The sequence below is a fragment of the Mauremys reevesii genome, linkage group 4 (assembly GCF_016161935.1).
Source record: "Mauremys reevesii isolate NIE-2019 linkage group 4, ASM1616193v1, whole genome shotgun sequence".
NCBI classification, from domain to species: domain Eukaryota; kingdom Metazoa; phylum Chordata; order Testudines; family Geoemydidae; genus Mauremys; species Mauremys reevesii.
In genome coordinates this window covers 18135983-18162516 of record NC_052626.1, presented here as the reverse complement: position 1 = coordinate 18162516, position 26534 = coordinate 18135983, and the positions used below count along the sequence as shown (strand labels likewise).

The window sequence follows — 26534 nt, the reverse complement described above, 5'->3', positions numbered from 1 at the left end:
AGCTCAGAAGGGATTAAAAATTGTTCCCATCTGATGGATGTTTGGTAGCCTCTGCACCAGAATGGCAAGTCCCAGTTCCAGTTCCTAGTACAACTCTACCCCGATATAACGCAGTCCTCAAGAGCCAAAAAATCTCACCGCCTAATAGGTGAGACTGCGTTATATCGGGTTTGGTTTGGTACGGCGTACCGGCAAGAGCTTCCCCAGTGGTGATTTAAAGGGCCCGGGGCTCCAGCCACTGCAGGGAGCCCCGGGCCCTTTAAATCACCGCCGGAGCTCTGGCAGCGGGGCTTGGGTGGTGATTTAAAGGGCCTGGGGCTCCACACAAATTTGGATATAACACGGTAAAGCAGCGGGGCTCGGGTGGCGCTTTAAAGGGCCTGGGGCTCCCTGCTGCTTTACTGCATTATATCTGAATTTGTGTTATATCGGCTTGCGTTCTATCGGGGTAGAGGTGTATCACCATTACGCTTTGAACCAGATTGATCCCTTGCAGGGCCTGGGTCTTACTAAGTGTTTGTACCTACCACAGTGGGGCCCCGAACTAAGTGGGGTCCTCCAGCGGGGGGGCCAGTCACCTTGCTATACATTTGTGAGACTTGGCAAGACTAATGTCACATGCACACAGGAGTCTGGGCATGGGAAGTTAAAAAAAATAAAAATAAAAATAAAAGGACAGACCGAAAAACCCGCGCCTTACATTCTTTTAAAAGTCTCAATTTCAGGGTCAATCTCAGTTTTCTGGGGACAGATGTTATTTTTGTACGTGTGTGATTGGCAGTGGTGCAGTTGGTTGTAAGCAGTGCTAGGTCACTGTGGGAAGGTTTGTAATCCTGCACTATTGTACTGTTTGTTGCGTATGAAGTCTTTCACTTATGGTTATCATTAAAAAACCAACAAGAAGGGAGCAGAGAAAGAGGGCCAACTACACAGCACAGGGGGAGCGATAGCTCAGTGGTTTGAGCATTGGCCTGCTAAACCCAGGGTTGTGAGTTCAATCCTTGAAGGGGCCACTTAGGAATCTGGGGCAAAATCAGTACTTGGTCCTGCTAGTGAAGGCAGGGGGCTGGACTCAATGATTTTTCAGGGTCCCTTCTAGCTCTATGAGATAGCAATATCTCCATATATTCTAACACCATCTACCCATTAAGTTGCAGAGCAGTGCTGCTAACAGCCCCCTGATTCAACATGGAACTACAAAACAGAAAATAAAATTGTAGAGGTGAAAGCAGTCACTGTAGAGCATGCAAAAGTCATGTTTGCTGTGATCTAGAATGGGTTATGTGGTTTGTTTGGGTTATAGCCTTCTGTACAATATAATGGCAGTCAGGGTATTTTGCAATTACTGCAAATACTCTCTATTACTGCATTTGCTTCCTGTTGCCATTTGGAGTACCCAGTCTGTATCAACATTTAAAACAATAAAGAAGAAACCAGTTTGTTATCTTTCAACTACTATTAGTTCCTGATAAATCTGCAATGTTTAAAGGGACACAGTCATTGAGAAAAAAAAATCACACTTATCTCAAACACTGAAAGAAATTAGAGGGGAAAACACCTTTTCCCTTTTCGTGTGTTTACTTAGGGCTTGTCTACACTGGCTCTTTACAGCACTGCAACTTTCTCCCCTCGGGGGTGTGAAAAAACTCCCCACTGAGTGCAGCAAATTTCAGCGCTTCAAAGCACCAGTGTAGACAAGTGCATCAGTGCTGATAGCTTTGCCCCTCGTGGAGGTGGGATTTTTAGAGCGCTGGGAGAGCTCTCCCCCAGTGCTCTGCCACGACAGCGCTTTAACATTGCCAGTGTAGACTAGCCCTTAGTGAAAATGACCATATACAAAGTGTGGTTGAATGCACAACTTGCTCTGATTGTGTGGGTCTTTCCAACCGCAACACTGGAGAGAAACTCATTTTCTGAAATCAACTGGACAGTCATATGTGTTCTTTTTTGTTTGGTACCTCAGCTGATTGTGCCCCTGTGTTTGTTCTGATGTGGTGGACCCAAAGAAGAAATGCAGCCACAGCTATCATCAGAAGACCAAAGAAATTAAAATGTTTGATTTTTAAAAAACGGTCTCACCTTTGCTTAGGATCCTTCTTCAGCAAACCTGACAGAAGAGATTTTGCTTCAGGTGACAAAGTGCGTGGAAACCTAATCTCCTCCATGAGGATAAGTTCAAAGAGCTTCTCATGGTCCTGATTGTAGAAAGGGAGCCGGCCACACATCATTTCATACATTACGACTCCTAAGCCCCACCAGTCCACTGCACGACCATAGTCATTATCTTCCAGCACCTGCAGAAACGTAGAGAACAGCTTTAGTTCGTATTCCTATGCTGTGAACACGCAGGGAATTCAAGTGACAGGACTTATACTATTATATTCATTTTCATGCATTTCACAACTCTGCAGGCACAGCATACGTGCTGCAGACGAGAGAGCAGATCCTGTTGCAGACAACTGACACTAATGCACACCAATGATTTATCAACAAGGAACGCTCTAGGCAAGCAAGAAGGAAAGAAGGCTAGCGAGAGATGGCACCCCCCCCCCCCCGACACACACACACACACATTACTTCCATGATATGCATAACCTTCTAATGCCTAGAGGCTGAGAACTCAAGTCTGTTCTCAGATTACAAAGCCAGCTGTTAAATCCTAACTTATTCATTAGAAACCATTCCAAATGGGGCCCCATTTTAAAAAACAGGATGCCATTTGGGGGGCAGGAGAGGACTGATTAACCTGTTGCTCCAAAGCTACAATCATATCTGTTCCCTCTCCACGTCAACTTGTGCATTTTCTTTATTCTCACCAGAAAAGCTATGCTGCGACCCATGAAAGACTGCTTGCAAGATTTAGAAGAATTGCTGATCTGAATTAAACTATAAGGGCCAAAGATTCAAAATAGCTCAGTTCTCTTTTGCACTTCTGGCCTTTATGTTGCCCTAAATAGGAGCCATGTGCTTTTGAAAATCTGGCCCTAAATCTTTTCAATTTGCAGTCTCCTTACTATACACACACAGATGTTCAGGAAAAAAAAAATTGTTTCTCTCTCACAGTGGAGAAAATCTACTATTACAATTTTCTTTTACCTAATTGTATCCCCAGGTTTGGGTTGGGTTACATGATATTTGATAGCTTTACTCTCCTTACAGTTCTGCACTTTACTGCTTATCACTGGTACGAGGTAAAAGCACTGTTTGTTCATTCTTTAGTGCCATGCAGTGTCAGTGCCTACCCAGTTTACAGAACTGCACTTCAGAACCATTTATGCTCAGAAATAAAAGTCTTCATTGGGAATCAGGACCAAAGAGCCAACTGACTAACTTCCATGGGAGCAGGATCTGGTGCTTTATGAATTAATTAATAAGATCCTGTGGATAAATAGAAAAATCAAGAAAAATCAATTTTCTTTGTAAAAAATTGTTTTCTCTCTCTATATATATTCACTAATTATTTAGTACTCTGCCTTAAAAATTATCTGAACCAGAAAAAAGTCCTGCAGTAAAAACCCAAAGGCTGTCAGGTATTAGATTACCCCACACAGGTCTATTTACAGCATCTCTTGCTGTATGATTCACACCAAACGACAGCTGGTTCTACAGCTGCCCCATATATGTATAAGACCAACACAGCTGCTTGTCTGCCAGGATTCCAGGAGCCAGCCTCATCCTTTATGAGAAATCACAGGCTCTAACTTCACAGGAGATATTGTGTGATAATGCAGTTAGCCATATTTCTGAGCCACACCCTTTCACTAAGCACTTCTTGTTAATTCTAAACCACTTAGGTTACTTAAAATAAAGTAGACACATTGCTGCTATATACACAATAGGAATAATATTTTTTTTAAATCAAGTCCTACAAAATTAGGCCTTCTAAAATGCAGCAATGATAATTTGGCCAAGATACTAAAAGAACACTAGTTATAATTCAGATTACTAACTAGAACCCTGAATTTCTTACCTCCATACAGCACAGAACTAGAACCAATCCTCATTTTTAAAAGTAAAAAATACTTCTCACAAACACCGCAGTGCTTATATTAATGTTTATACAAAACAGGACAACAATTTAGTCTTACTTTAAATATGTTCACAACTGAGAAGAGAAAAAATAATATACAAGTAGCATGAAAGGTATTTATATCCCCAAGATTTATTGCAATGTGCATGGTAAATGGGAAGCAATAGGTAACAAGGTCATTTAACTTAAATTAAGCAGATGATCAGTTCATAACAGTTCTTGGCAGCTGTGTGATGGAATTTACAAGAGAAGACACAACAGCTGTAAACAGGATAGTCATCAATATATCTGACACATCAAAGCTGATGCAGTTCAGTCACTGCCATCCATGCACAAGATTCCAATACGAACCTAAAAACAACTATCCAACAACTGTATAAACACACTTTTATGCTGGATTCAAGTTACAAATAGAGAGGAGAAGAAGAGACCCCTACTTTTAAGGATACATGACCTTAAACATACAGAATACTCATTCACGCACAATTTCCAGATTTTCTGCATGCTATCAGCCAGATGACAAAAGCCTTCAGAATTTAACACTCCTACCCATGGCTGGGATTTGCAATAAAGGGAGTGAGCTAGGTTAGTCAAGAGGATTTGTCCTTCTGTGTTATGGTTAAGCCAGATCATTATAAATATTAAAAGAAAATATTAGAGGTAAAATGATTGAGGGGTAATCCATATAGAGACATTCCATGGCTGCTTCTCACACATTCCGCATCAGGAAAAAATTCAAAAGTTAAATAATCTCCAATGAGATTTGGCCAGTCTTTCACTGGCCCACAAAATCCGCAGTTATAATCAGAGGCTAAAGTTTAACATTGCTTTTAAAAGAGACAATGGCAGATTTAAAGCCATATTTGTAAACAACAAACTGCTTTAGCTGTTTACTGATAACTCTTTGTGTCAGTGCTTCTCAAACTATGGACCACTGATGATTCACAAGGAGCTTCTGGTTGTCCATGAGAGCTGGCAGGCATCATGAGGCTAGCTCCATCTCCTTGCTTCAAGCTACTTTGACAGGTGTCCAGGTTCTTCATTTCAATGAAGCAGCTGGATGCCTGTACAAAGAGCTGGAAAAAATGAACACAGCTGCCTTCCCTGCCACTGCTGTGTAGGAGGAGAGTATAAACAGAAGCCTCCAGAAAGGACAAGAGCCATCAGTGGAACAAAACAAAAACAAAAGTAATGTTTCCCAAAGGTAACTTTTCCACATAATCAATTTCTGTACTTGTGCCTTAAGCAGCTATAACTGAAAGACTGTTTACTTTGTGCATTTCACCCAACTTGGACAAAGAGTGAAATGGAGCCATGGTTTCATTTTCATGCTGTTGTGCACTAGCACAGTGCTCCACTGTCTAGACTGCAAACAGTTCAGGGGAAATGTTTAAAAAGTTTTAAAGAGGAAAGTCATGTAAACATTTCTGCTAATTTATGTTCTACAAAATTTCTTTAGTACAAAGAAATGTAAACTTTTGAACACAGATTATCTGTCTGTATTGTTCCTTCCAGAAAAGGATGGTACACTATTCACTTTGGGGAATATATAATGGTACAGGCTAGCTGCACCTCTGTCCCCTACCTAGTCTCTCTGAGAGTACCCCCTCAGGTGTCAGACCTTGTGCTTTTACCAATCCCAGGCCCAAATTCCGCTATTCTACCTCTAATTAGACTGGGCCTTAGACCATCAACCCTGTGTATCAATCATGCATACTCAGCAAGTCTGAGTGAGCTCTGACAACCTGCAGTTCTTCCCTTTGGGAGTCTCTGACCAGAGTTACACAGTGACAAAACAGCTTTCCTAAAGGATGGTTTATTTTGCAGAAGGAATAAAGCATTTAGAGCAAAAGAGAGGGTCACTCACCTTGTGCAGTAGCTGAGGTTCTTCAAGATGTGTGTCCCTGTGGGTGCTCCACTTCAGGTGACTGGGCGCCCCATGCCTCTAGTCAGAGAGCTTTGACAGCAGTACCCAGTTGGGCTGCGCATGGGCTCTCCCCGTCTCACACCTGTAGTGGCAGTTAACTAGCACTAGGTGGCCAACCCCCACCTCAGTTCCTTCTCAACTGCAGAGGACCTTGCAAAAACTCCAAAGTAGAGGGGAGGAAGGTGGGTAGTGGAGCACCCACAGAGACATACATCTCGAAGAACCTCAGTTACTGCACGAGGTGAGCAACCCTCGCTTCTTCTTCGAGTGCTGTCCTTATGGGTGCTCCACTTCAGGTGACTGTAGAGTGGTGCCCCTCAGTGGAAGGGAGGAGCTTCAGAGTTGGATCTGTGACCGATGTTAGGACCGTGAGTCCTAATAAAGTGTCAGACGTCAAATCTTGCTCGATTGTGTAGTGCTGAATGTGTGGGCTGAGGACCAAGTGGCTGCTTTACATATGTCTGTAATAGGCACAGCATTAAGGAAGGCTACCAACATGGAAAGCGACCTGGTAGAATGCGTTCTAACCCCCAGTGGGGGTTGCAGTTCATCTTGGCTGTAGCAGAGATGAATTCACTCTGAAATCCATTTGGAGAGTCTCTCCTTAGATATAGCTTCTCCTTTAGATCTCTGTGTAGTCGAGAGAAACAGTTTTGGTGCCTACCTGAATGGTTTAGTCCTTTTGAGATAAAAGGCTAGTGCCCTTCTGACATCTAGAGAATGAAGTGCCGCTTCTTGCCTGTTCTTATGAAGCTTAGGGAAGAATGCAGGAAGATTGATAGGTTAGTTGAGGTGGAACGCAGAGGGTACATTAGGTAGAAATTTAGGATGCCATCTTAGAGTGACCTTGTTCTTGAAAATTCTCCTTCGCGTCTTGTGGATGTGATGGTGACAAGGAAGGCTACTTTCATTGAAAGGTGTAATAGTGAACATGCAGCCTAGGGTTCAAACAGAGGTCTGGTGGCCTAGTAGTTGGAGGCAAGTCCTGGAAGAGGTTTGGACTGTTCACTGTAGCGTTGATCAGATACACTATAGTGACAAATCTGTGTGGCAGTAGGGAAGCTTTCACCGCTAACAAGTTCTAATGAACCCCAATGAATTATAGTTCTTGTACTGGTGTCACTGTTGACTTTTGAATGTTTATTTGAAGACCGAGTTTTGAAAAGAGTGACATTGTCTTTTGTATGGCTTCTTCCCAAGTGGGGGCTTTGAGTAGACAGTCGTCTAAATATGGGTATATCATGACCCCTTGCTTGCATAGATGGGCCACTGTCACTGCTAGAACTTTGGAAAAAACTCGGGGGGCCGTGGAGAGGCCAAAGAGCAGTACCTTGTACTGATAGTGATCTTGTCCCAAATCAAACTGGAGGAACCGCCTGTGTGATGGATGTCTGGTGACATGAAAGTATGAGTCTTGCAGGTCAAGGGCCAAAAACCAGTTCCCTCATGAGATTACTGTTGCTAAAGTAACCATCCTGATAAATGTGTTTTGACAAATTTGTTTACGTTTCTCAGATCAAGAATGGGCCTCCAACCCCCGGTCTTTTTCTAGGTTAAGAAATAATGGGAATAAAGGCCCTTCCCTCTGTGTTGTACCGATACTGGTTCTACTGCACCCAAGTGCAGGAGATGGTCTACTTCATGCCTCAGAAGGTGCTCGTGAGGGTAGGTGGGGGGAATAGAGGTGAACTGGATGGACTAACTGGTGGTGATAAATTTCCAGCACCCATTTGTCTGAAGTAATAATTAGCCATGCTGGGCAGAATGGTGTCAAATGATCTGTAGAGGGATGGTTGGTAGAAAGAGGTTTCAGCAACTGGAATTGGGGGAGGTCTCTCGGACTGTCAACCAAACCATCAAATTTGATGTTTCGGTCCAGGATGTTGTGATGTAGGAGATCGAGATGGGAGTGGCCTACATCTTGTGGGTCTTTGCCTCTGCCTCTGGGCGTCATACTGCCTCTGCGGTTCTGTGTAAGGCACTGGTCTTGAGTGTTGTGATGGGTAATATATGCCCTGTTTTCATTTTTGTGCAGGTATGTAGATGCCTAAAAACCAAAGAATTGCTTTAGAGTCTTTTAATGCGTGGAGGGACTTGTTGGTCTTACCTGCAAATAGTTTTGGACCTTCAAAGGGAAGATCCTCTCTGGTGAATTGCACCTCCTTTGGGAATCCAGACAGGAGGAGCCAAGGGGCACATTGCATTACTATGGCAGTTGCAATAGATCTTGCCACTGTGTTGGCAGAGTCTAAGGATGCCTGCAGATCTGTTCTTGCCAGGAGATGGCCTTCAGAAATGACTGACTAAATTGCTCCTTTTTGTCTTCAGGGATAAAGTCACTAAATTCAAACAGTTTGGAGTTTTTTGTGTGATTGTATTTTGCCATCAAGGCTTCATAGTTGGCTATTCTGAACTACAATGTTGCTGATGAATAGGCCTGGTGACCAAAAAGATGCAATCTTTTCCACTCTATCATATGGGGTGGTCCTTGAATAGTGTTGTCTGCCCTGCTCATTGACAGCTTCTATGAGTCTGGCTGGGGGTGTGAAAATAGAATTCTAGGTCCTTCGACGGGACGCAACACTTCTTATCCGCCCTGTTACAAATAGGGGATTGTTGTGGGTATCTGGCAGCTGGTCTTGGCAGGATCCATGAGTGCCTCATTATAGGAAGGGCTATTTTGCAGGAGGCTGACGTGTGTGATATGTCCACCAACTTGTACTGGGACTTAGCAACCTCTTCCAGGGGGATTTGGAGCGTGTCTGCAATTCTTTTAAACAGCCCCTGAAATTGCTTAAAATCGTCTCTGTTGTAGGTAGCAGAAGCATGATAGTCTCCTCTGGAGAGGAACAGGAGGTGTTAGTTGCAGAAGTGGCCTCCTAATCTAGAGCCTCCTCTGTTTCCTCAAAAGTCTCCTCAGGGAGCTCATGGGAGCCCCTCCTCTGATGCTGATGGGGTGCGCCTCTGCCTTTCCCTGGAGGTACTGGGAGGCTTGTAGTAATGTTGCCTCCGGGTCCCAATATGGCCACTGTGGCAGGAATGACACTGGTGATGGCATCCATGGATGTCCATACCGCCCCTGGGTACCAGCTCTGGAGCGGTGTCCTGGCTCTTCCGAAAGATCTGGTCTGTCGATTCCCTGGATAGGTGAAGAGTGGTGTGAGGAATAAACATCTCCCCTCCTCATCGTCGTCCTTCTCACTGGAAAAAAGAGAGGCACATCTCTTTGTCTGTCTGTGTAACGGTGCTGAATGTACTGGTGCTATATCAGTACCGAGAAGAGATGATTCTGGTGCCACAGCAACCACTAAGTCCTTATGTCGGAAAAACTGTTGTGTTCCAAAAGAGATCTCAAGAATCTGTAATTGTTGCAGTACCGGGAATTGTTTTGGTACCAGGAGGTGTTGAGCCACCAGGAGAATCGGTGCTGATCGTGTCTGTACCGAAGGACGTAAAGTAAAGTACACTTTGGTACCGCTGTCTCTGCACTATGTGCCAGAGGGCCAGGAGATGGCGCCATAAGCTGAGGCACTGCAGAGGTGCTCAGTACCGAGTGTTTAGTTGCTGCAGTCGGTGTCATGGTAGAAGGGGTAGTCTTGTCTCTGCCGTCCTTCTGAGAGCCTGCCCGCTTACGGTCTTTGGCTTTAGTGTTACTGGAAGATCCTGCTGACTCGTACGTACTTAGCCATGGCGTGGTTTGTACTGATAATACGGAGAGTTGGAGAACACGTCTTTTTCAAGGCTCCTTTCATAGGAGAAGTAGTAGCTCTCTTCTTTGTCCTTTTTCTGGGAGACAGGTCCTTCCTGTGCAGAGTCAGTGAGGGAAGTCTGTCATAAGCCAAAGTGTGCGACCAGGAGGAGTTTGTGATCCTGGGTCAGAGGCTGGGTGGAGAGATTTCTCCATGAAGATGAGTTTAAGGCCCCCTCTTTGGCAATGAAAGCACTTCTGAGGTACATATGTTTCCCCCAAGCAGCAGACACTCTAGAAATGTCCATCCGAGACTGGAATTGCCTCTCGGCAGGTGAGGCAACATTTAAAGCCCGGAGACCCAGGCATTCCCGGGTAAAATTATCCCTGAGAGGGGTGAATGAAAACAAAGTAAAAAATATTTTTTTTTAAATGGGGAGAAAAAAGAAAAGGAAAAGGGATAGGAAACGAATTCTACCTAACTATTCAATCTACTACACTATACAGCTAATCCTAAATTTAAAGGTAAGTCGTACAGAGGCACTGCCGAAGCTCTGACTCGGAGCAAAGGCGGTTGAGAAGGCACTGACAGGGGGTTGGCAGCTCGTTAACTGCCGTTACAGGCACAATACAAGGAGAGTGCATGTGCAGCCTGAATGGGTACTGCTGTCAAAATTCTCCGACTAGAGGCACAGGGGCACACAAGCACCCACAGGGACATCACTTAAAAAAGAACAGATTTTAGAACATCAGTCTATTTTACCTAAAGCCTTACCATCCTCTGATGGTAACCTAAGAGGGTAACTTCTTCAGACAGGGGCGGCTCTAGGTATTTTGCCGCCCCAAGCACGGCAGGCAGGCTGCCTTCGGCGGCTTGCCTGCGGGAGGTCCCTGGTTCCGCGGATTCGGCGGCATGGCTGCGGGAGGTCCGCCGAAGCTGCGGGACCAGAGGACCCTCCGCAGGCATGCCGCCGAAGGCAACCTGCCTGCCACCCTCGCGGCGACCGGCAGAGCGCCCCCCGTGGCTTGCCGCCCCAGGCATGCGCTTCACGTGCTGGTGCCTGGAGTCGCCCCTGTCTACAGATACCCCCTTTGGGTGCCTATCCCTCAATCTGGTTCCCCTGGACCAACTTCCTCCTAACCACCATTCCCTGAATTCCTCAAGTTTTCCTTTTCAACCCTGCCACAGTCCTTCCAATCTTCTGCTTCCCAGGACTATTCCTGTCCTGGCGTTGTCTCTAAATGTCTCAAGTGTTTGCTGAAAAGTGGCTTGTCTTGAGCCATGCTATTCCCCAGCCTGCTTGTTCTTTCTTACGGACCCCTATTAAATTAGATCAATATAGTCACACAGGGAGCATCCCAATAACCACATCAACAGACAGTGTTCATAAATTATTATGTAGAGCAGTTCCACATCCATCACAAATATTACTCATTTAATTTTAAAAGGATTTGAAGTAAATTCAATATATTTTTCCATAGCTATTTAATTTTAAAAATTTAATATAAAATACACCCTGCTATATAATGATAACTTTTATATACTCCAGGAAGTGAACTGTACTTTTCTCTTCTTAAAGACAAAAGAAAATAACCTATGTGAAACATTTAACATTTCTCTATACAAAATTTTGCAGAACAATGAATAAAAAGGTTTTTTTATCTATGTCATAAAATAAACGTTTTACAAATAAAGCGTAGTTAGTACAAGAAATTTTTAATAACTCTGCTATCTCAAGAATGGCATTTATTTAAGAATATAGTTAGGTACGATAGGTGTAATAAAGGTACCTCTGGTGCAAGATATTCTGGAGTGCCACAGAAAGTCTTCATTGTTGCTCCATCCTTGATACCTTCTTTGCATAGCCCAAAGTCTGTTATTTTTATGTGTCCATCTTTATCCAGCATAAGATTTTCCAACTTAGATAAAAATCCAAATTAAAATGGTCATTAGATACACAATCCATACACGAGTGAGTTTGTAAAATACTTGGTTATTCTTTTCACCCTGTTCACCCTGGGATAAGAATTATACTAGCTATCAAAGCACGTCTCATGTAAATATACATTTACATCATTTCCCTTAGAGATAACTTCAGAAAAGGAACTTGAGATCATTGGGCGGTTGACATACATATAGTGAGAATATAGAAAATAGTCATACTACATCTAAGCTTCTTAAATGTTATAGTCAGCAAAAGCACAAATTTAAAAACAACAAAGGAACTCCTTTGCCCCTGCTTTTACTTAGAGCATCTTTCATAGGCCATTTCAGTACTAACAGAGGCTAGCAGCAGTGACCAAAACAAATGAATTGATTTAAAGCTAAGGGATCGATTTACAATACTACACCGTGCATAGTAAATATGCTGTACATTTACTCAAAATTTGGCAATTATCTAAAAACTGAGAGAATGCTGGCACTACCCATTTCTGATGGAACTACGCATAGTTCATGAAAATAAGTTCTATATGCTGATGGTACGTATGATATAGGGTGGGGTTTTCAAAGGCGCCTCAGAGAGACAGGTGCTTAACTCCTACTGAATTTCATAACAGCTTGAATATTCATGGATTCCAAGGCCAAAAGGGACCATTGAGATCATCTAGTCTGACTAGCTATATAACACAGGCCATAGAACTTCCCCAAATAATTTGTAGGCCAGATCTTTTAGAAAAAAACATCCAATCTTGATTTAAAAATGGTCAGTGATGGAGAATCCACCATGAACTTTGGTAAGGTTCTCCAGTGGTTAATTACTTTCACTGTTAAAAATTTACATCTTATTTCCAGACTGAATTTGTCTAGCTTCAATTTACAGCCATTGGATTTTGTTATATTTTTCTCTGCTAGACTGAAGAGCCCATTATTAAATATTTGTTTGCTGTGTAGACACTTATAGACTGTAATAAAGTCACCCCTTAACCTTCTCTTTGGTAAATTAAGTAGATCGCCCTCCCTGAGTCTGTCGCTATACAGCCTGTTTTCTAAACCTTGAATCATTCTTGTGGCTCTTCTCTGAACTCTCTCCAGTTTATCCACATCCCTATATACCCAGCACCTAAAATGAACTGTGGACTGAAAGCATAGTAATAGCATTTCTCATACACTTCTGGTGAGGGAATGCAGCCATCATTCTTAATGAGAAAGAACACAAAAGTTTGTATGATTCATTTTTCCTCCCAAACAGAAAAGCAAGGGAAAACTTAGCGTTTTAACTGCAAGTGAAAAATAGGGCAAGGGAGCAGAATGTTCACACAGTTTGAATTTGTACATAGAGTGGGAAATTGACCAAGACACCACAAATACACTCCATGGCTTAGAAGAACTACCAGGGTCTTTTTCATAATAAAGTGGTCAATTCTTTAATTTCATATCCATACGGAGATGCATCCCCAATAACAGAGTGCCCCTTCATATTCTACCAAGGCACAGGTTCCATACACTTGGAGGGAATCAATCCCAAAAGTACACTTTCTACAGCACCTTGTACAGTATTCAAGTGCTTAGTTTGAGATCTTATAACAATCATGGCCAATAATAATATAGCTGTAATATTTCTTTTATAACAAAGTTTGGTGGATAGGTTTATTGTATTTCAGTATAATCAGCTTCTGTGACTTTAAGAACTGTAACAGTCCAAACCCATTTTTAATATCCTATGAAATTAACAGTCTTCTAAGTACCTTTAAATCTCTATAAACCACATTCTTCTCTGAATGCAGGTAATCCAGTGCTGATACAATCTCAGCTCCATAAAACCGAGCCCGGTCTTCAGAAAAGACACGCTCTCTTGAGAGATGGAAAAACAACTACAACAGCAAGAATTTATTACATTTAGAATGCACATACTTCTGAGTTATGTACTATACTTTATAGACAATCCTGCCTGGAATCAGAATTAATCCAGAAAGGAACCTTTTTTCCCTAACACAGCTATGCTCAGAAACATTCTAAAAGCTGCACCATAAATTAAATGATTAAACATAAATGTAATATATTTCAAATTCACAGCTGCTCTATTTGACAATTTGATATACTGTTAATTTTTGTCAGTATATATAAACAACTAAGAAATCAAAAAAATTTCTTAGCTAGTTACTTATTAAGCCAGATTTTTATTGCATGACTTTAAAAGCAGAAGATTCCTTATTTGTCATAAATTGGATTTCTCTTCTTCTGAAATGTCTAACAGCATGCGTTTTCATTTACAGCTCTGTCCTCAAAGTACTGTGTTCTTTGAAATTATAATACAAAAAGCTTCAATGGTGTAGAGAAACTACACAATGTACAAACCTCCTGCACCAACAAAAGACAGACTTGAAGATACTAGTGTAATTTTTGTTAATTAGGGACTCATCACTGAAAACCCTTACTCATGTATGTAGTCCTAACTCATGCGAACAGCCCCACTACGCAGAACTACTCATGTGAGTTAGGACTACATATATGAGTAAGTTAATGAGGGCTCAAACCCAGCAAATCCTAACATGAAACTGAATAAAAAAATACAGGAGCATCCCAAAGCCTTTTAACGTGGTTTCCTTACCTCTCCTCCATTAGCATACTCCATAACAAAACACAAACGATCATGTGTCTGAAAGGAATACTTTAAAGCCTGAAACAAATTTAAACAAAGACTTAGCAGACATCCCACATCAAGGTTTACAAAAGTGCTTTCAGTGAAGTTTTAGAAAAAGGGATAGAGATAAAATACATTATATTGTAACAATATAGCAATATTTTATAGAAATCTCTCTCTGATAGGTTCTTCAGCAGCACTTCAACACTGATCCCATGGTGGTTTTGCTAAAATAACATATAGGTCAGATATGGGAGTTTAACTAACATAGGGATCAATTCTGGAAAAACACACACAGCTAACACTTGCAAAAATTGTCAAAGGGTTATATTACTATTGGACAGTTATATCTCTGTCCCTTCTGCTTTCTCTACTGCTGCTGCTGCTGCTCCAGGCTGACAGCCAGCCAGGGAATTGAGAAATTCTGCCAATATACATTTACCATCAATTCACAAAAAACAGAACAGGCAGGGAGAGTGGTGAAATGTCATGAAGTGCCTTCATCCGGTTGTATCATGTGCATTCCTGCATCACACGTCCCACCAGCTTGTTTGCCACACCCTTGGATTTATTTTGTTTGGGTCATGACCAAGGCTTACAGCTGGGTTTTCAAGTCAGGCAGTTGCAGCCCTTTGCTTTGAAGATATATTTTGATTTATGCAAGCGTTCAATTATATACAAACAACCATGTCAATCTGCATTACTAGGTGGCACATCTGAATCAATAACATTCTTGTGGAGGAAGGGAGGAGCAGATTTTGGGGTTTGTCAACTCTGACAGTATTCTGTAATAAAAAGTAAACAAACATATACTGTACAGTGTCCAGTCTATGGTATATTTTCAAAAGTGATGAACAATTCTGGGGGCCCAAACTGAGACACCATAAAGCACTGAGCATCTACCCTCTGAAAATCAGGATCTTTTAAAGTGTCGCAAGTTGTGCACCCCAAAAAATCAAGGTATCCCAAAACATTAGTTACTGTTAAAAACCTACACCTGTGAGACTTGTTTTATCATCATGATAATAAGGAGGAAAGCCGTAGCTGTGACAATGCTGAATTTGCTTACCAGATGTACTAAAAAATGAGGAACACTTACTGTTAAGAATGGGTGCCTAGAATTCTGTAAAACGCGGTTTTCTGTCAGCGTGTGTGCTACTTCATCCTGCAATGCCACCCAGAGAAAGTTATCAATGCAATCACTAAAGAACAAGAGTTCCATTAAAAACAACAAATAAGTAGTCACTTACACAGGGTAAATTGCAACTCTGAGGTCACTCTCTAGAAGCTAGAGGGTTACACCAGGGGTGAATTGGGCCCAGAACGTTCTAATTTACTCACCTTTGCAACAATAACTTCCTTCTTCAGGATTTTCATAGCATAATATCGTCCAGTTGCTTTTTCTTTAACTAGAATGACCTTCCCAAAAGTGCCTTTTCCCAGTAGTTTAAGATATTCAAACTCATTCATGGTCTGTTAAAGATATTTAAGTTAAATATAGGTCATGACCAACTTCATAATACATGTAAATAGTGTCCTAAGTAGATGAATTGACCATTTTGGTCAGTTAAAATGACGCATATACCGTTTATGATTTGCTTCTAGAGAGTTAAAATCAGAAACTATTTCTTCAAAAAGAATATGATTGTTATACTTCCAAGGATATGACACTTCAAACCCACTGAATTGTTTAATAAAACAAACAAAAAAAACCCTCCTCTATTTAACTGAGAAATTATTTATGTGAAATAGGTAAGAGCCAAAATAGGTGTTTTGGCTATGCAGCCTGTGTCAGTGAGCAAGCTTGGGAAGGCCACCCACATCTCTCATTCTAAAGATCTGTCAGTTCGATTCCCGCTCTGACATTTTGACATGAGAATAAGTCTCCCCATATTTATGGGGGATCAGCCTTGCTGTGACCCACAGAATGGTGATAGAAAATGTGCAGAAACCACATTGCACATGGACTATCTTTCTCGTTCTTGTTTGTTTTTCTATTAAAAAGGGTGGAGGGAAAATAGGAAAGGGTTGGTCTCTTGGATCCTATTCCAGCGTCTTCAAGGGGCAGTGCCAAGGGTGCGACAGAAGGTCTGTGTATCCAGGGGCTCACAAGTTCCTTGCTAGAAAGGATTAAGAGATGCTCCTGATAACAGCTTTCTTGCTCTCTGACTGAAAACATGACAAACTCTACTTCCACAATGCATGCTCTGCTAGGACTGGTTTAGTTCACTTTGAACTGCATTAACAAAAGCAAGACTGTACTTTTGGTTGTGTGGGCCAATTGGTTTCAGGATCTAAACCAGGGGTAGTCAATTTTCTTTGTCAAGGCCCAAATTTCTTGGTCAAGATATAGTCACGGTCCAGACTCCAGAGAAAATCATTAAAAACAACAACAACGATAACAAGAAGTAAATAAAAAGATTTCGGGGTCCATTCAAATGCATCTGGCAGTCTGGATTTGGCCCATGAACCACCTATTGACTACCCCGATCTAAACAGTCATTCAGACCGATCCTTACTCAGAGTGAATCAGCGCACCATAGCTGAGAAACTCTCCGCCACCTCCATGGCACACTGGCTAAGCTAGTGAGGATCTGCAGCATCCTACTGGAATCCTCCGGCAAGATGCTAAGGGCCCAATTAGTAGGGGTCATATTAAACTGATGGCAGCCATGGTTCAGAGTGGCATATGGGTAGTTGCCCAGGTTGGTATAAATGTAATTTTGTAGCATAACCAAACGTCAACGCCTATGGTGCATGTTCATTAATGATGCAATTTGACAGCCATGATGCTTTTGCTGTCCATTGTTTTGGTTCATTTTCCCAAAACACAGGCACAACTCTGGGAACAAATGGAAGAAAGAGAGGCAAGGGCATAGAAGAAAGCCTTACTATAATTTACAGGGTAGGATCTTCTCAGAAACAAATATATTGCTATGGTGTGTGTGTGTGGGGGGGGGAGTCTTAATGGCTGCCTCTCGCTTGCATTCAATAAACCTAATAGTGCCCCTTCCCTTATAATTATTCAGGATCTAATAAAGGATTACTGGCTGACAGCTGACGCTGGACTCAAAGCTTGGAGCTGTGGCATCAGCTAGGTGTGCACATGTAACAAGGTTCCCTTTAAAAACACTGATCCTGGTATACTAACTTACCACTTTATGTTTTGGTTTTGTCATAGAAACTTCCATTTCTTCAGCACCTGAATTATCACTAGGGGAACCAGATCTAAAATCCATCATTTCCTCCTCCTGTTTTTTAAGGCTGTCTGCTACTGTTTGGATGGCTTTTGTCCATTCTTCCCTGAGAAAATGTAAGCAATGACATTTGTTATTCATGACCTCAGATTACCATCTGCCTCGGCAAAAGTCACAAAAGAATAAAGCGTGATTATCTGATAATGTCAAACCAATTCAATGAATGGTGAAAAATCTCATGTGTTTTTAAGACATAAAAGTTGGTTTTCAAAAAAACACTTTTAATGTATATATCCATTATTACAGCTATTAATTTTAGAAACAGGAGATGACTCAAGTCCCTGCAATATGAATACAATAACTAGGACCTTCAATATATAGCAAAATTTCTAAAATGCACATTCAATCTTTAGGGCAACACATCGTCTAAGGATACACACATTACATCTCAACATTAGGCCTGCCAAAGCCAAAAAGCTACAAGGCACCTCCACAGCACAGAGCTATTTAACACACCCTCGCTTTTTCACAGTACGTTGTAACAAAAATATGCAAGAGTTCGACACATAGTGACAACTCATCACACACACATGCCATTTTTTAAATGAATATGTTTTCCACTACCAGATAACATTGCCCAGGGTTCTTGGGCTGTCAGAGAAGACACTAAATGTGTTACAATGCTTGTATACAATACAGCTGTAGCGTTTCACAAAATATCTCTGCTTTTGTTGGTTGTTCTCTCCCTGCTTTGGGATTTTCACCCCCCCCCCCCCCCAAGATAGTATTTTTGATCTTAGATGCAGGTACTAGGTTACAGAAAAGTGTCCACAATTGTTTCAGCAACGGATGCTCTACTACTGTCTCTCTATTCCTTTGGAAATGACTCCAATTGCAGTGAAAGTGTCTTGTGGGGAATTTCACATTGTAGGAAGCTACTGGAGTGAATGCTCTTGCCTTCTGGTTCATTTCAATGCAAGTCTACCAAAACAACAACTCGCATACAAACAATAGCTTATTTTAAATTTGTAACTGTAACCATGTCAAGTATTCCCCCTCATCCTTACCCCCAACTTGCTAGAAAGGCCAAAACAAAAAATAAAGTGGATTAAGTTTGGATATCGGCAGATTGACAAAAGTGGTAATTAGCAGCGAAGGAAAGTGTTGGGGTTTTTTGGTGAACCTTAAGAGGTTTCTACTGAGCACTTACCTACATTAGAAAAATGGGTTGCGATTCAGTTGGTTTATTAACTTACCTCAATCTAGCCACAACCTTTTTCCTACCCTGGACAAACTGCAGTGCCTTCTACTTCAAATAAGCAGGTGAAGATGTACTCAGGTAAAAAGCCTATCCTTCACCTTGACCTGCTCTGTCAAGTTAAAAGGTGTTGCAATGTATACACACTAGGAAAAAGGTCATGGTTAGGAGAGGTTAATTAACACAGCCTGGCCAGCAGACAAGCCCTTAGGAGATGAGCTCGCTATGTCCCTAATATACCCAAACTCTTGATACCAATGGACAAGAGCCAAAAAATGGAAGTTAGATATTCTAAATAGCTGTGAAAAGCCCGGCAAACCTATTGGACCGGCCCACTTCTTTGTCTTTAAAATAAAATTTGCACTTGGTAAGCAGTATTCACTGACTGAAACCAGGACAGAGCTAAAAACAGGAACATGCTTCCTTTTAAACTGTTTCTATAGACTTCATTTTCTAGATTTATTTACAGCACAATTCCTGACAAAGAACAGAATGAAGCCAAAGGAAACACCACTGAAAAGCTGATGAATTTCAGAAATCTTTACTGAATGACACCGCTTCACCAATTAACATCAACGCCCACATTTTAGCAACCTATTTATTCAATATTGAAACAGCTACATGTGAAATGTTCTGTGATTAACATAATAAATACTGCACAAGAGTATCCAATTTATAAAAGATTTTCAAAAGTATTTGGCATTGGCCTAACTCTGCTCCCACTAAATCACAGGTAAAAAAAACTCCCAGTAACTACAATTGGAGCAAAGAGAGACCAATGCTAAACACTCTGGAAAATCCCACCCTACAGCTAGACAGGGAAAAGTAATTAAGAGCATTTAATTCTAACATTCTGGAAAGAGTGAGTCTGCAGCACAGGCTCCCATTATTACACTGACATTTCTTCAAAAGATCTTCCTAATAAGAAGCAAGCGTTAAAAATATTTAAAATGCAGATACTGCTGTTTCCACTTCATCGTAACATACAAAGCGTCACATTTTTCAAATACGCCTCCACAACTGCACCTGCAAATATGCTCTAGAGTGAACACACTCAGTAAGTAGTTTACAGGCAGACGCATAGAATCCGGGGAGATATATTTCCCAGGTGCATTTTTGAAGGGCCATTGCAAAAATTAGCTTTAGAAGTACATCTTTCAAAACAGCTGAACTTCAGTTTGAAAAATAAAATAGGAAAAAACAAACACAAGGTCCAGGCAAGACAGAATATCTGGCATAAAATTCTAATTAAAACTATAGCAGCTCCACTGGCATTACCTTGTACACCCCTCACTCTCGCCCTGCAGTACCTTGAATTTTTCACTGACTTAATAATACAGTTGTCCTATCTAGTTTCTTTAGGCAAATTATGTCCAATTTAGTATTCTCTGTCTGGAGAATATCTGCCTATCCTCCAAGAGGAGATGTGGAGTGAAGTTAGCAAAACCTGTGGATTTTGTCCAGGCAACCTTAACTTGCATGATCAACTCTTGCTCAGAAGATCCTCAGACACTGGAGTCTTGAGGTGAGGCCCTTGAGATGCCAAGAGGTGGGAAAGCAGGTCACATTTGCACCCGGAATAACAGTTTCAGAACAAAGGCACAGATTTTAGTTCAACATCAGGAATACATGTCTTTATGCCCCACCTCTAAACATTAAAAATAACCATTACAAAGAAAACATCCTTCCACCATTTGTATTCACATTTCTCCATTTCCCTCTTAAAGGCAGCTTTTGGGTTTAAAGGATAAAAGGACGTTCAAGCTACATCTACTTTTAAGCCTAATTTTAGCTCTCTTTTATTGATTGTGGGTGAAATGCCATTGACTTCACTGGGGCCAGGATTTCACCCTTAGATCCTGTGTACACTGGCGGAGGCACGTAGGCAACGTGTAGCTAGAAGCCACAGTGAAAGGCCGGCTGTGTCCACACTCACTGCAGTGTATAGTTACACGAGGCAGCGAAAGGTTCCAGCAGATCCCTGCTGACGGAGCCTTTCTCCAGGCACTGCAGCAGGAAAAGGCTCCAACAGCAGGATGATACACTGCTAAAAATGGCAGTGTTGATGTGGGAAGCACTGCTTGGGCATGCAGAGCACCACATACAGTATATACCTTTGGGTTCAGGTGTGTAGGGCACTCTACTCTATTCACCTAAGCTGTCTACACTGCTATTTATAATGTTCTAGCTGGGCACGCAGTGAGTGTATTCTACACACCACCACAAGTGTAGATGTACCTTTAGACGCATGTTCAACAGATGACTAGTATGAGCAGTCCCAGGCTGTGATGCAGCCAGGGTGGATTTGATTTAATCATGGATTTCTACATAAAAGTGCATTCTTGTTGATTGTTATAACCTTAATACATATTCTGCACAACTCAGAGATAGATGTAGGATTCATTTTTAGAAGGTCCGCACTATACATTTTTTTAAGTGATTTATTTTGAAAACTTTTCAGATTTGTTTTACAGCTATATCAGAAAATGAATGATTGTTTGGTTATTTCATTTACCAAAGGTAATTGAAGCAGATATTTATGAAGTAATTGGGAGATGAACTATCTCCAAGTCAACAGGTTAATCATTGATATTTGGAGGATTTTCTTGTCATGCTGTATTAGGAAATCATCATCAGACAGACATTTAAATTGTTTTATTTAACTAAAACAACAATATTAAGTATTCTGGATTTTTTTCTTCAACAGCAAACATATATTTTAACAAAACAAGCATATGTCCCTCCCTTCTCACATTTATTTCCAGTCTTCTTCTTGTCCAGATCTATTCAGTCCCCAACACGCTTCTATTCTTTGCACTTTTGGAAACCTTTCACTTTTAGAGAAAGAGAGGTAAGGGATTGACTCTGGGTACACAAATCTGCAGAGGGGCAATATAGCTGAGGTCTGTTATTTCTCACCTCTACATATTATTTATTTATTTATTTATTTATTTTAAACCATTTTTGCTGTTAACAAGCATGTTATCTCTGGAGACACAAATCCACAGTTTGAGAACTGCTGCAAAACTAAGCATCTCTGATGGTATCTTCTAGACTGATCACTAAGTCCCATTGGGTAGATAGAAAGATTAACCTAAATAATCTATACAGAAGCCCCTGGAACCCCATAAGATTGGGTCCCTAATCCATGAACTATTGGAACTCATTTACAAAACTTTTCTTAAACATTACATGAATATATAGTCTCATACTACAGAATTAGAATTTATAATCCCTATTCCCTTATGAGATATCTTTGAGCTATAATGTATCTTAATTAAAACTATCTTTAGATAAAATGCTTTTTGAGGAAAAATTTATTAAAAAATCCAATTTATATTAAAAAAAATCTGTTTTTTATCCACCCTGGATGCAGCCTAATTGGTTGGGAGGGACAAAAATAGGACTGAAATGCAATCTCCCTGAAATGGAAGGTGTCAGTCACTTTTGGGGCCATTTTCTACAAAGCGATACAAGAAAAACACATAATTTACTTTGCTTTAGTTTGTTTTCATCCTCCCCATGTCATCATAACAGAATCATAAGCTACAAATATGACCAACTCGAATCAATGAATGAAAGACTAAGTAGAAAATAAGCTAAAGAGAACCAGGTAAAAATGTGCCGAACTTAAAGACAAATATTGTGCCTGTGTCACACATAGGGAGGCCTGGGATTTTAAATACCCCACAATGATACCAGAATAATCTAAATTCAACAGCTGAACTGCAATTTAAATATTTAAACAGCCAGTAGCTGTAAATAGCTACGCTGGGATTCTGTTCTCTCAGGAGGTAAGAGATCAATTCTCCACTAGTCAGAGTACAGGATACATTCTTCAGCTCTGTTTCCTTCAACAGCTGAAATACAAGTCTCCTGCAGCAGCATAGTACTTCTCTGTCATCACTTTTATCATCTTATTTACATAACCCATTAGCAGGTGGCAGCAATACAACTAACTTGTTCCTTAAAAAGATGTCCTCAAAAAGGGTCAGTAGGCTGAGACAGCTCAACTCTGCTGGGGTCTTTGTTTTGCTTTGTGCTGACCTCTCCCCAGTAATCTCAAGATGAGAGAACATTTATTTCTTATGTGAGGAGAGCCCCGAAATCAACAACTAGTTTGGTGCCTGATTTTCAGTAATGCTGAGAACCCACCCTCTGAAAAACCAAGCCAAAGGCCTCTCAGGTTGGAGCACCCCAAAATTGTGACATCCATGATCATTTGTACTTTTGAAAACGTAAACCTATTAGAATCTAGACCAGGGGTCGGCAACCTTTCAGAAGCGGTGTGCCAAGTCTTCATTTATTCCCTCTAATTTAAGGTTTCGCGTGCCAGTAATACATTTTAACGGTTTTAGAAGGTCTCTTTCTATAAGTCTATAATACATAACTAAACTATTGTTGTATGTAAAGTAAATAAGGTTTTTAAAATGTTTAAGAAGCTTCATTTAAAATTAAATTAAAATGCAGAGCCCCCGGACCAGTGGCCAGGACCCGGGCAGTGTGAGTGCCACTGAAAATCAGCTCGCGTGCCGCCTTCGGCACAAGTGCCATAGGTTGCCTAACCCTGATCTAGACCTATGTCATCTGAGAAATCAGAGTTTTTGCAAGGACTGCACTAATAGCGCTGAACATTCACATCTGCTTTTGCAAGTAGTTTATGTATTAAATATGAATGAAACATACCGCTCCTCTGGAGTCTCCACATGAAATGTTCTTTCAATTACTGTAGTCCACTGGAGGCATCTAATGATGAATGTGTTTGGTTTAGGTCGTTCTGTCTTCATCAGCTGGCATTCTACCACAATCAAGGAAGAAAAAGTCATGGTACATAAGCAGGTTTAAATAATAATTTGTCTTTATTCTTATCTAGCAAACTGTTGCAATTAATCAGACACAGAAATCTCTAAGTACTTCTTTAGGAGACATAAGACAGTTTGCTATGCTGATAAAACCAATAAATAGCTCAGTAGATAGTCATATAAGCTTTGCTTGAATCAAGCTCTATTTATCTATTTAAAGCTTTCAGAGCTGACCAGCCATACAGTGTAATGCCACTAGAGATCCAAACTCAGGTCCCACATTCCCCTGATCGTTGGGAGCAGAGCACATGACAGGGGCAGTTCACAATGGGTCTGATTATGGCATCCACTGAGGTTAATGGCAAAGCTCTCATCAGCTTCAGTCACACAGGATCAGGCCCATAGCTTTGAAGAAGTTAGCAGAGGGTGTGTTTGCAGTGTTTCTTCTCTAAAGACCCGTGTGGCTAACAGAAAGATCAACAAAAGTCTCTGGAGGAAAGTACCTCCAGTCCTCATTACCTTATTATCAAGGGCAGATCACAGAGGGGCATTCCAAAAAGGACCTTCTTAGCTTAAAAAAAAAACCACTCAGACAATGGATGTGTAGACACCCATGTTAAACTCTGGTGACAGCTTTCACCCCTGCAGATACCACAATACAATCTAAACTAACAATTCCCCAGAAGTACGGATCATTTCATAACATCCAGAAACCATAAAGTGGACTCCCTATACCATCATTCACACACAGAACTTTCTTCACAAAATTATTTCTGCATTTCTTAGGCATGAAGTGGGGAGAGGGATAGCTCAGTGGTTTGAGCATTGGCCTGCTAAACCCAGTTGTGAGTTCAATCCTTGAGGGTGCTATTTAGGGATCTGGGGCAAAAATCTGTCTGGGGATTGGCCCTGCTTTGAGCAAGGGATGGACTAAATAACCTCCTGAGGTCCCTTCCAGCCCTGATAGTCTATGGTCCTTTCTTTCCAAGCCACATTTAGTATTTTATGGACATTCCTCATGGGACAGCCAGCTTTAAGATCCTTCAAATTTGGGGCTGACATTGATGCTCATTAATAGCAAAATGGCTGCTGTACGCTGAACAAACTCAAATAAGTTCAGTTAAGTAGCAATCTTCAGGCTATTTTAAGACATTTTTTGTAACTAGTTTTCTGAATTGCTTTCAGCAGAACTCTAATAATAATAATAGAGTTCCTCCTTCTAATGGGAACCTCAATTACCCAACTAAAAACAAAAAGGACCAAAAAAAAAAAGAAAAAAAAGGGAAGAGTTTTTGAATGTAGCTGTTCTTGTTCCAGCATCAAGTCTCTTGCTCTGCGCTTTCTGAAAGCACTGCCTCACTATTATTTGGTCTTAAAGTTCTAAAGTAAACTTCATAGTAAACAAAAGGTCCTATAGAAAGTCAAGAAGACATCTCTACTTGCTACTAAAGCTTCTACCAGGTTCCACCTTCAGTGAGATACAATTTAGTAATGTCATTCTGGATACATTCTGTTCTTAAGAGTATACACTCTAGCACTGTTAGACAAATTTTATTACTGATAAAACTTAGAGTGTCCCATTTTAAATTCAAGCCTTTAATTAGCACATTGTCTGTAAGATTAAATATTTACAGCCAGTGTATTTGGGTTCTGTATTTTTGGCAGTATATGTCATGCCTCATTTGCTGCTGAAATTATAAGCTTTTCAACAAGTCATTTTGCATTTTTTAATCACAAGAAAATCTAATTTTTCTTTAATAGCATGCTGAGGTTATACTGTGTCCTACTAAAGAACCGCAATAACAAAAGAGAAAGTTTATTAATGAGTCATGGAAAGATTTTCGTGTGATAAACAGCATTTCCTCATTCCCTAGAAAAACGAACATTAAAGAACCACCACAAACAGATGCAGTTACGCTTTTATTATGCTGCACCCACCACTACTGCATGTGTTCTTGTACCTGCCACCATCTTTTAAGGAACTGTAGTTTACGCTGTATACTATGATAAGAGTTAGCGTGGTCCAGTGGATAGGACTGTGGACTGAGTTCTACCTCCAGCTCTGCAACTGACCTGTGGTGTGACCTTGGGCAAGTCACTTTACCTCTCTTTGCCTGTTTCCCCTCCTATTTTTAGTCTGTCTTGTCTAGTTAGACTGTGTTCTCTTTGAGCAGGCACTATGTGTTTGAACACAATGGAGCACTGATCTTTGCTGAGGCCTCTAAATACTAATGTATAATACCAATAATAATACCGGCTATAGCTAATGAGTTTAAAAAATATGAGTTGTCTGCTCTGTTTATCCTGCAGCTCAATATTATTTTTAAAACACTATTAAATAATTTTTTTTTTACAAGTATTTAGTCAACGTCCTTGTCATGGACCTGCTTGCTACACTACTTGATACCTATGAATAGATATTTTCAGCTAGTAAGGTAAATATTTCTGTAAGTCACCATAAAAACAAAAATTAACTACTTAACTTCAGCATAACAAACTATGCTACGCTTTTCAATACACAGAACGAGACCAATTAAATATCAACGCATTTCGTCTAAATCAGCACTGTCCATTGATATTTGTTAAGCTTGCTGATCCAGCAATCTTTAAAGCATGCAGCAAGATGAATAATAGAGATTTGTCAGTTAATAACCACTATAATTCAAGTATGTCACACAGAAGTGTTTTGTTTGGTGAACAATATGCTGTCTAATTACCCTGCTCAATCATAACAGCACATATCACAAAATGCAGAAATTTTTATTTTTAACTTGCAGTACACTAAAGTACTGTACCATACAGATTTTAAAAAAAAAATAAATTAAGTTACTACCCAATTTCCTCCAGACATAGCTAAGTCTCCCGGACTTCATTTTATCAATGAACTCAGGAAATACCTCTTTAAAAAAAAAAATCTTTAAATCGGACACAATGCTATTTGTGATACTTTACAAACTACTCAGGACAGGTTACCATTTTTTATAAGTCTGTACAGCACCATGCACACCTATACCACTGCATAAATAAAAAGTTATTACTGGCCCAATGA

At 40.7% G+C, this 26534-nt stretch overlaps 1 protein-coding gene across 5 annotated transcripts in view; it reads right to left on the bottom strand.

The window, feature by feature from the left end:
• AKT1 (AKT serine/threonine kinase 1) overlaps positions 1-26534 on the bottom strand; it is a 106216-nt gene that overhangs the window by 24060 nt on the left and 55622 nt on the right. For all 5 annotated transcript variants that reach the window (XM_039538266.1, XM_039538267.1, XM_039538265.1 and 2 more), the window contains 8 exons: positions 23370-23481; positions 17384-17531; positions 15570-15701; positions 15328-15393; positions 14196-14264; positions 13333-13458; positions 11437-11565; positions 2080-2294 (listed from right to left, as the gene is read on the bottom strand). In XM_039538266.1, the coding sequence (XP_039394200.1) occupies positions 2080-2294; positions 11437-11565; positions 13333-13458; positions 14196-14264; positions 15328-15393; positions 15570-15701; positions 17384-17531; positions 23370-23481 (997 nt within the window). The remainder of the gene's footprint in view (positions 1-2079; positions 2295-11436; positions 11566-13332; positions 13459-14195; positions 14265-15327; positions 15394-15569; positions 15702-17383; positions 17532-23369; positions 23482-26534) is intronic.